The sequence below is a fragment of the Mauremys reevesii genome, linkage group 24 (assembly GCF_016161935.1).
Source record: "Mauremys reevesii isolate NIE-2019 linkage group 24, ASM1616193v1, whole genome shotgun sequence".
NCBI classification, from domain to species: Eukaryota; Metazoa; Chordata; order Testudines; family Geoemydidae; genus Mauremys; species Mauremys reevesii.
Window position 1 is genome coordinate 14,429,590 of NC_052646.1, and position 10,840 is coordinate 14,440,429.

The 10,840-nt window shown below is 57.2% G+C and overlaps 1 protein-coding gene across 1 annotated transcript; it reads left to right on the forward strand.

Moving 5' to 3' along the window:
* The first annotated feature begins 1,160 nt into the window (after positions 1-1,160).
* Positions 1,161-9,930, forward strand: LOC120390198 (sushi, nidogen and EGF-like domain-containing protein 1). Its single transcript, XM_039512618.1, has 7 exons — positions 1,161-1,304; positions 2,582-2,675; positions 2,780-2,815; positions 6,124-6,254; positions 8,022-8,303; positions 8,768-8,905; positions 9,518-9,930. Exons 2-7 carry the CDS (start codon positions 2,645-2,647, stop codon positions 9,692-9,694), a joined length of 795 nt encoding a protein of 264 aa, XP_039368552.1. The 5' UTR covers positions 1,161-1,304; positions 2,582-2,644; the 3' UTR covers positions 9,695-9,930.
* Positions 9,931-10,840: the final 910 nt, after the last annotated feature.

Below are 10,840 nucleotides of genomic sequence, written 5' to 3' on the forward strand. Positions count from 1 at the left end.
GACCTCACCAGTGCCAAATAGAGGGGAATAATCACTTCCCTCGATCTGCTGGCAATGCTCCTACTAATGCAGCCCAATATGCCTTTAGCCTTCTTGGCAACAAGGGCACACTGCTGACTCATATCCAGCTTCTCATCCACTATAATCCCCAGGTCCTTTTCTGCAGAACTGCTGCTTAGAGTGCAACGTCACACCCAGGACTTAATTGGAAATCTGGCCCTGCCTCCCCACCCAGGCCATGGCCTCAGGGGTCCTGACAGCAGTGAGCATGGCCAGGACCTTGGCCAGAAGAGGTGGATGGCAGGGGAGTCTCCCCAGTGGTCAGGGCCGCCCAGAGGATTCCGGGGGCCCGGGGTCTTCGGTGGCGGGGGGCCCTTCCGTTCCGGGACCTGCCGCCGAAGTGCCCCGAAGACCCGCGGCGGGAGCCCCCCGCCGCCGAATTACCGCCGAAGCGGGACCCGCTGCTGAAGTGCAGCCCGGTCTTCGGCGGTAATTCGGCGGGGGAGGGGTCCCCGCCGCGGGTCTTCGGGGCACTTCGGCGGCGGGTCCCGGAACGGAAGGGGCCCCCCGCCGCCGAAGACCGGGCTGCGCTTCGGCGGCGGGTCCCGCTTCCCCCGCCCCGGCCCCAGCCTCTTACCCCCGGCTCCCTCCTCACCCGGAGCCTCAGCGCCTCGCCGAAACAGCCGCAGCGTGTGGCCGGCAGGGCTGAGCTCCGTCCCGCTCAGAGCCGCGTGGTGAGGGGGCGGGGCTGCGAGCTCCACGCCGACCGGAGGCAGCTGAGCTCAGCCCGGAGCTCCCAGCCCCACCCCCTGACCACGCGGCTCGGAGCGGGGCGGGGCTCAGGGGCCCCGGCGAAGACTCGGCGCTTGGTGCGCTGAGGGTCCAGGAGAGGGGCGGAGGCGGGAGCCTCCACTGTTCTCTTGGGGGCCCCTGCGGAGCCTGGGGCCCGGGGCAAATTGCCCCCTTTGCCCCCCCCTCTGGGCGGCCCTGCCAGGGGTCCATCTCCCTGGCCTTGTGGCTGCAGGTTTATCCTTAACTCTAATTCAGTCGCACCCTCACAGTGTCACTGGGCTTCCCTGTTCCTCCACTGGAATCTCTCATTAGGCCAAACAAACAAACACACACACACACACAGCAGCAATAGCTGGGCTGCTGTCCAGAACCACACGGGGTGGGAGGGACAGATCAGGGGAGGAGGGCACTCCTGTTTCCCAGCCCAGTCCCAGTTGAAATAAAGAGAAACAGCTGGCTGGAGAGTTTCATTCGGGGCAAGTCGGAGACGCTGAACGGATCGGACCCAGCCGGTGAGTGCATTGTATTTCAGTAGGATCTGTGAGAGATCAGGGCAAAATTGTACCAGCCATTGCCCAGAGCCCAACCAAGATCAGGGCCCCCCATTGTGACCCCGACTGAGATCAGGTCCCCCGTTGTGCCAGGCGCTGCACAGACCCTGACCAAGATTAGGGCCCTGTTGTGCCGGGTGCTGCACAGACACACAGTAAGAGACAGTCAACACCCTGAAAAGCTCCTCATCTACACAGGGAAGACTATTACTTCTCATATGTGGAAACTGAGGCACAAGAGGCTAAATGACATGACTGTGGTCACACAGGGAGTTGGTGGGACCACTGGGATTAGAACACAGCTCTCCAAAATCCAAACTAAGCGCCTTGACCGTGATGCTCTGGAAGGTTTGAGAGATACCACAGAGGAGCAGCCACATGTGCGCTCACCTACCCAGATTTCTGTGCACCCACTAACTAATTATATTATTTATTAGCATTTCTATAGAAAGGCTTGCAGAGTGTGGGGCTGGGAGTCAGGACTCCTGGGTTCAATCCCCAGCTCTGGGAGCGGAGTGGGGTCTAGTGGTTTAGAGCAGGAGGGGCTGGGGTCAGGACCCCTGGTCTTAGATGGGAATGTGGCTTAGTGGATTGAAGCAGGGGGGTTGGAATTCAGAAGTTATTTCCTTATGCACCTGTGTAACTACAAGCCAGTCCCTGCCCATCTTTGTGCTGTGCTGTGGACACTGCCAACCAACCGAGGTGGGAAATGAATTGACTAATATTTACAGAAGGTGGCTAAGATGCCTATGGATGGGGTGGGGTGACTGATATATGGATGAGTGTGGGAGATAAGGTTACCATCTTGTAGGTAGGAAAAAAATGGGACATCCGGGACAGTCCTGAGCCCAGAAAACTGGCCATCTGGCCGAATCTGCTGAGCATCCTTATAAACTTCCCAAAGGGATGATCCTGAGAAATCCTGGACACAACCCTTGTGTGGTGGGAGAGATAGAGAGATGGTTGTGTATAGGAATAGATAGATAGATAGATAGATAGATAGATGGGGGGGTGGGGATAGATAGATAGATAGATAGATAGATAGAGGGGGTGTATGGGGATAGATAGATAGATAGATAGATAGATAGATAGATAGATAGATAGATAGATAGATAGATGTTGTACAGACATAGAGAGTGGGGTGTGTATGGGGTGTGGGGTGTGTAGAGAGGTCACTAGATTGACTAGCTAACTACCCTAACTTCCATCACCCTAACTCCCTCTCCTGGCCTCCGCAGTCCAGCTGCTGTTTCACTCGCACATCCCAGCCCGGCGGCTCCCAATCGAAGGGATTGGCCGAGATGAAAACCTCTGTCGCTTTCCTGCTGCTGGGTGAGTGGAGCCCAGGCTCACCGCTGGGTCTGGAGGCCAGCAGGTGTGGGGGGGCTGGTGTCACTGTGCCCTGGGGCTGACAGTCTGTTCCCTCCCCACTCTAGGGTTGGTGCTGCCAGCCCCTGTGGAGATGGCAGAAGGTAAGAACGGATTGGAATGGGGGGCCAATATTAGGGATGAGGTTGGGACCAGGGTGGGAAGTGGAGCCTGTATTAGAAATGGGGGTGGAGAATCGGGGTAGGGCGTGTTCGGGGTGGGAAATCAGGGTGGGGGCTGTATTATGGGTGACGTGGGGATCAGGGTAGGGGGCCTGTATTAGAGATGTGGGTGAAGAATCAGGGTAGGAATCGGATTGGGGGCTATCTTAGGGATGGGGAGAGAGGGGTGACGATCGAGATAGCGGCCTGTATTAAGGGTGGGGGTGGAGAATCTGGGTGGGGGGCCTGTATTATGGCTGGGGTGGAGAATCAGGGTGGGGATTGGATGGGGGCTATGTTAGGGATGGGGAGTGAGGGGTGAGGATTGGGGTAGGGGCCTGTTCTGGGATTGGGGAGGAGCATCAGAGTGGGGCTCTGTGTTGGAGTGAGGATTGGGGTATGGGCCTGTATTAGGGGTGGGGGTGGAGAATCAGGGTGGGGGACTGTATTAGCAGAGGGTGGAGAATCAGGGAGGGGGGCTGTGTGAGGGGTGAGGATTCGGGTATGGGCCTGTATTAGGGGTGAGTGGAGAATTGGGGTGGGAATCGGGTTGGGGGCTATGTTAAGGATGGGAAGGTTCAGGGTGAGGATTGGGGTAGGGGCCTGTATTAGGGGTGGGTGGAGAATTAGGGTGGGAATCGGGTTGGGGGCTATGTTAAGGATGGGGAGGCTCAGGGTGAGGATTGGGGTAGGGGCCCGTATTAGCGGTGGGTGGAGAATCCGAGAGGCGGTCTGTGTTAGGGGTAGGGATTAGGGTAGGGGCCTGTATTAGGGGTGGGTGGAGAATTAGGGTGGGAATCAGGTGGGGGGCTATGTTAAGGATGGGGAGGTTCAGGGTGAGGATTGGGGTAGGGGCCTGTATTAGGCAAGGGTAGAGAATCGGGGTGGGGTTCAAGTCAGGGGGCATGTTAGGGACGGAGACGGAGGGATAGAGTTGCCAGGTGTCTGGTTTTTGACCGGAACACCTGGTCAAAAAGGGACCCTGGCGGCTCTAGTCAGTGCTGCTGACCAGGCTGTTAAAAGTCCGGTCGGCGGCACAGTGGGACTAAGGAGGCTCCCTGTCTGCCCTGGCTCTTCGCAACTCCCTGGAAGCAGCCAGCATGTCCGGCCCCTAGGTGCAGAGGCAATCAGGGAAGTTCCATGTGCTGCCCCCAGCACTGGCTCCGCAGCTCCCATTGGCTGTGAACTGTGGCCAATGAGAGCTGCGGGGGCGGTGTCTGCGGGCACAGGCAGTGCGCACCACACAGAACCGCCTGGCCACACCTATGCCTAGGAGCCAGAGGGGGGACATGCCAGCTGCTTCCGGGAGCAGCGCGGAGCCAGGGCAGGCAGGGAGCCTGTCTTAGCCTCTCTGCGTCATCGACCAGGAGGTAAGCGCCGCTCGGCCGGAGCCCACATCCCAAACCGCCTTTTACATCCCAACCCCGGCCCCGGGTCGGAACCCCCTCCCGCACCCAAACTCCCTCCCAGAGCCTGCACCCTGCACCCCCTCCCGCATCCCAACCCCATACCCCAGCCCAGAGCCCCTTCCTGCACCCCAAACTCCTCATACCCATTCTCACCCCAGAATCCACACCCCCAGCCAGAGCCCTCACCTCCTCCCACACCCCACACCCCTGCCCCAGTCTGGAGCCCCCTCCCAGACCCTGAACCCCTCAATTCTGGCCCCAGCCCAAAGCCTGCACCCCCAGCTGGAGCCCTCACCTCTCCCACCTCATTATGCTACCAACCGGGAGCCACCTGAGATAAGCGCTACCTGGCTGGAGCCCGCAATCCGACCCCCTTCCCCAGCCCAGTGAAAATGAATGAGGGTGGGGAAGAGCGAGCAACGGAGAGAGGGGGGAGAGAGTGAGTGGGGGCGGGGCCTCAGAGAAGGGACAGGGTCTCAGAGAAGATGGGCAGGGTGGGGGACGGGACAAGGGTGTTCGATTTTGTGCAATTATAAAGTTGGCAACCCTAGGTGAGGATCAAGGAAGGGGGCTGTATTAAGGGTGGGGTGGAGAATTGGGGTAGGGGGTTATGTTACGGGTGTGAAATCAAGGTAGCATGGGGATCAGGGTAGGGACTTGTATAAGGGGTGGGGGTGGAGAATCAGGGTGGGGGTTGTGTTGGAGTGGGGATTGGGGTAGAGGCCTGTATTAGGGGTGGTTGAATTGGGGTGGGGATCAGGTCAGGGGCTATGCTAGGGATGGAGTGAGGGGGGAAGATCATAGAATCATAGAATCTCAGGGTTGGAAGGGATCTCAGGAGGTATCTAGTCCAACCCCCTGCTCAAAGCAGGACCAATCCCCAACTAAATCATTCCAGCCAGGGTTTGTTAAGCCGAGCCTTAAAAACCTCTAAGGATGGAGATTCCACCACCTCCCTAGGTAACCCATTCCAGTGCTTCACCACCCTCCTAGTGAAAAAGTTTTTTCCAAATACCCAACCTAAACCTCCTCCACTGCAACTTGACACCATTACTCCTTGTTCTGTAATTTGCCACTACTGAGAACAGCGGAGCTCCATCCTCTTTGGAATCCCCTTTCAGGTAGTTGAAAGCAGCTATCAAATCCTCCCTCATTCTTCTCTTCTGCAGACTAAACAATCCCAGTTCCCTCAGCCTCTCCTCATAAGTCATGTGCTCCAGCCCCCTAACCATTTTTGTTGCCCTCCACTGGACTCTTTCCAATTTTTCCACATCCTTCTTGTAGTGTGGGGCCCAAAACTGGTCAGGGTAGGGGCCTGTATTAGGGGTGGTTGGAGAATCAAGGTGGGGGGATGTGTTAGGGGTGGGGATTGGGGTAGGGGCCTGTGTTAGTGCTGGTTGGAGAATCAGGGTGGGGATCGGCTTGGGGCTATGTTAGGGATGGAGTGAGGGGGGAAGATCAAGGTAGGGCCTGTATTAGTGCTAGTTGGAGAATCAGGGTGGGAATCGGATCGGGAGCTATGTTAGGGATGGAGTGAGGGGGGAAGATCAGGGTAGGGCCTGTATTAGGGGTGGGGTGGAGAATCGGGGTGGAGGTCTATGTTATGGATGGGGAGGATCAGAGTGAGGACTGGGGGACTTGGTTTGTTTCAGCATGGCTCTGGAATACAAAGGCCAATGGGGACCTCTCCCAAAGCAGCTCCTGACACCACACAGGGGCACTGCTGATCCCAAAGGGCATCAGGCTGGGAATGAGGTGGGAGGTGGCTCTCCGGGGGCCAATTGGGACCCAACAGGGAGGAGGTGCTCCGGGCTCTCACAAGACACATTCTCCCTACCCCAGACTCCTTGCTGTATCCCTATGGACCAGCCCAAAGCGACCAGCGGAACCCCAAAGCTGACGATGGGTCATCACCGGAGATCCCCATCTCCATGACCTTCACCTTCTACAGCAAGGAGCACCGTTCTCTCTATGTACGTACAGCAGGGCCTATCCCACCGCCAACCCCAAGGCACACGGCTCACAGGCAGCCAGCCATAGGGTGCCACACAGGGCTAGCTATTGATCCATGCTGTTTCCCACACAAAATTCTCTCTCACATGCACACTCTAGGGCACCCACCTCTACCTAATTCCTAGGGCTCAAGGCACAACCCTCTTAATATAGGTACCCACCCTTACCCTTCTGTGGGCTCAGGGGTAACCTTACACTCTAGGGTACCCACTCTTACCCTGTTCCTAGGGCTTAGGCCAGGGGTTCTCAAACTGGGGTTCAGGACCCCTCAGGGGGTCACAAGGTTATTACATGGAGGGTCGTGAGCTGTCAACCTCCACCCCAAATCCCGCTTTGCCTCCAGCATTTATAATGGTGTTAAATATACAAAAAAGTGTTTTTAATGTATAAGGGAGGGGGTCGCACTCCGAGGCTTGCTGTGTGAAAGGGGTCACTAGGACAAAAGCTTGAGAACCACTGGCTTAAGCATAACCCTGTCAATGTAAGTACCCACCCGTACACAATTCCTAGGGCTCAGGGTGTAATTTTCTGCCCTATCTATCTATCCCCATAGACACCGTCTGTCTGTTTATCTATTGTACCAACAGTATTTAGACAGCCAGCCATAAGTTGCTGGCTCTGCTCAGTTTCTCCGCAGAAGGCCAAGAGGGGATTTGATCCCAGTCTATCAGCGCCTCTGTCATAGGTCTCACCCCCACTTAGAGCTGTTGGGTTCCAAAATGGGGACCTGCATGGACTCCCCTAAACTAAAATCCTAGTTTAGATCTGGTAAAAGCTGCCACCACCCAATAATGTACGTGTATTGGGACACAGTCCTTCCCCAAAATCCTTGGGGATCCCAAGAGCCCCAAATCCATGGAGTTCTTACACCTAGGAGAAATAAACCATTCCCCCCTGCTTCCTCCCCCCTCCCTTTTCCTAGGAGAGATACCGGGATCCAACTACAGAGGGATGCCTCCCTCCTCCCCTTTCCCTGAGAATTTACCTAAGGAAAGATCAACCAAGTCCTTAACAGAAAAGATTTATTAAAGAATAAAAAGAAAGTAACTGTCTCTGTAATACCAAGATAGAACAATACACAGAGTCTAAACTTATCAATCTCTGGAGAGAATCCCCCCTTTCTTTCTCAGTAAAAGCAATAACAGTACAGAATTAAAGAAATTCTATAGCAAACACACAATTGCAAATGTAGAAATCAAATTATAAGACTAATCCGCCTTTCTAATTAATACTCACTATTGGATAGTAGGAACTACTCCAGGAGAACTTGGAGACATGTCTGGCCTCTCTTAGATCCAAAAAGAGAACGCACAATCCAACAAAGAACACAGACAAAGGCTTCCCTCCACAGAGATTTGAAATTATCCTGTCCCTTGATTGGTCCTCTGGTCAGGTGTTTCTCAGGTTACTGAGCTTGTTAACCCTTTCCAGGTAAAAGAGACCTTAACCCTGATCTGTTTATTTATGACAGCCTCCCTGGGGAGGAGCTTGCTCAGTGCAGAGAGCTCCTGAACCCAGCAGACCCGGCAGAGTGAGAGCCGATGGCTGGGAGATGAAGCTGGACAAATCCAGGCTGGAAACGAGGGCTGACTTTGTGCTAGGGAGGGGAACCAACCCTTGCCCCAGTGGCGGGGAGGGATCTCCATCTTTCGGAGATGCTGCAAGGAGGGGGTTAGCCATGCTCTGCTGTGTTCCTACATCCACCACTCTGCTCCCCACCCCCACAGGTGAACAACAATGGCGTGGTGTCCTTTGGTGTGTCCGTCTCCCAGTACACCCCCGACCCCTTCCCCTTGGCTGATGGCCGACCCTTTGTGGCCCCCTACTGGGGTGATGTGAACAACAACCTGAGTGGGGACGTCTACTACCGGGAGACCCGGGACCCCGAGCTGCTGCGCCGCCTCACCAGAGACATCAACCAGTACTTCCCAGAGATCCCCTTCACCGCCACGTGGGCCTTCGTGGCCACCTGGGACCGTGTGGCCTACTACGGCTCCACCTCCCAGAAGGTAGGTGGTGCCTATTCCCCAAGGCCCCCGCCAAGCCCCTAGGGGCAGGGGAGAGACAGGGAGGGAGACTGGCTAGCGGGGCTGCTGGACCCAGACAGGACCCTGTGGTTCCTGCTGCTGTGCAGCTCCCGGGCTGCATTGCCCATGTTCGCCACTAGGGGGCTCTCCAGGGGACTGGCTAGCAGGGTCGCAGGAGCTGAGGTTCCTGCAGCTGTGCAGCTCCTCTGGTCACCACTAGGGGGCTCCCCATAGATGAATCTATCCCATCTACTGACCGGTGGGTTTCATTGGCCGGGATACTTAGCACAGCTGGATGGAGGACCCCATGGGGAGGCCAGGGCTAGGCTGCCATGGGCCAGCCCCCCCCCCCGGCACCTGGCCTTGCCCTCCCACGACCCCCCTACGCAGGAGTCCCCTCCCACCTCCCAGACTGATTCACCAGGTCCCTTCCCTCTCCGCTGCAGACGAACACATTCCAGGCCGTGCTGGCAAACGACGGCAAAGTCACCTTCATCATGCTGAACTATGGCACAATCCAGTGGACCACGGGCACAGCGAGTAGAGGAGATGCCAACACCGGCCTAGGGGGCACTCCCGCCCAGGTAGGTCCCCTGATACAGCACACGCAGGAATGCGGCATGAAGTGGTGGCATGAGCCAGGGCAGGGGCTCAGCAGGGGTCGCTGTGCTGCGGGGATCGGGGCGGGGGCTCAGCAGGGGGTGATGGGCTGCAGGGAGTAGGGGGCTCAGTAGGGGGCACTGGGCTGCAAGGAGCTGGGTGGGGGCTCAGCAGGGGGTGCTGGGCTGCAGGGAAAGGGGCAGGGGCTCAGCAGGGGGTGCTGGGCTGAAGGGAGCAGGGCAGGGACTCAGTAGGGGGCACTGGGCTGCGGGGATCAGGGCGGGGGGTCAGCAGGGGGTGCTGGGCTGCAGGGAGTAGGGGGCTCAGTAGGGGGCGCTGGGCTGCGGGGAGCGGGGCAGGGGCTCAGTAGGGGGCGCTGGGCTGCAGGGAGCAGGGCAGGGGCTCATCAGGGGGCGCTGGGCTGCAGGGAGTAGGGGGCTCAGCAGGGGGCGCTGGGCTGCAGGGAAAGGGGCAGGGGCTCAGTAGGGGGCGCTCTCCTCTCATTGTCAGTGCTTTCCTAATACCCCGGCATGGCAGTAGGGGGTGCTGTGATGGGCTATTGCATTAATATTTGCTCCCCATGTCTCTGCCCTCAGGCTGGCTTCAACAGCGGCGACGACAAAAACTTCTACAACATCCCGGGCTCCCGCACCGACGCCATCCTCAACATCGGGCAGACAAGCAATGTCGGGGTTCAGGGCCGCTGGGTCTTCCAGGTGAATGATTTCAAGGTGACGGGGGTCCCCACCGAGAGCAGCGACTGCTGGCTGTAAGTGGCACCAGCTCGAGAGTCACGCGCCCAGATTGCAAACCTCAGATCTCTGCCAGTCTCACTGCTCGTGCCAACCCTACTTTCTCCAGATGAATCCAGGCCTGGCTCAGAGGGGCCCTTCCTCGACGTCAGACCCTGTCCCAGCTGCTGGAAGGATCCAGGCTGCTGCCCCGACTGGCAGGGCACCCCCTGCAGCCAGCCCTGAGTGTAGTGTAGCAATAAAGGATCATCTGTGAACTGTGGCTTGGGGTATCTGTCACCTGCGGGACGGGGGATGCCTGGGGAGAGAGAGAGAGAGAGAGAGAGAGAGAGAGAGAGAGAGAGAGTGTGTGTGTGTGTGTGTGTGTGTGTGTGTGTGTGTGTGTGTGTGTGTGTGTGTGTGTGTGTGTGTGCACTGCCTCCTAGTGGAAAGACTTAAACCTGCTCAGTGTTCAGACGTCTAAATGTGAAAGCAGGATCTTTAGATAGATAGATAGATAGATAGAGGGGGTGTATGGGGATAGATAGACAGAGGGGTGTGTACAGGGGCAGATAGATCCATATTGAGGTGTGTATGGGGACAGAGCGGTGTGTGAGGGGACAGATGGATAAGGGGGGGGACAGACAGATGAGTGTCTTTGAGCACTGACCGACAGTGGCATTTCATGCCTAAGTGTCACCTTGATGCCTCTGACTCACTCGCTGAGGCTGTGTGGTGCTAAGCGAACCCAGAGCCGGCACGTTCCCGGGCGGAGTTTGATTTCACTGACAGGCTGGCTAGGCAGCGAAGCTGCATCATTGCTGGCATGGAGCAAACAGCCTCCATGATGAGGTGAACAGGGGCCCACCCATCCCCCCTCGGTAACCCGGCAAACGCCCTGGTGCCAGCCCGGGATCCATCCTTCTGAGAAAGGAAAGTTGTCGGCTGTGCTGGCAACAGCACAGCTCAGCCAGGTGCGGCAGAGAGCCCGACAGGCTCAGTAGTTAGAGCACTAGGCTCAGGCTTGGGAGAGCGGCTCTGCTCCAGACTCCCCTTAGTCCCTCTGTGCCTCCGTTTCCCTTCTGTACCGTGGGGATAAAAGCAATGGGGGCAGGGTGACCAGACAGCAAGTGTGAAAAATCAGGACTGGGGTGGGAGGTAATAGGAGCCTATATAAGAAAAAGACCC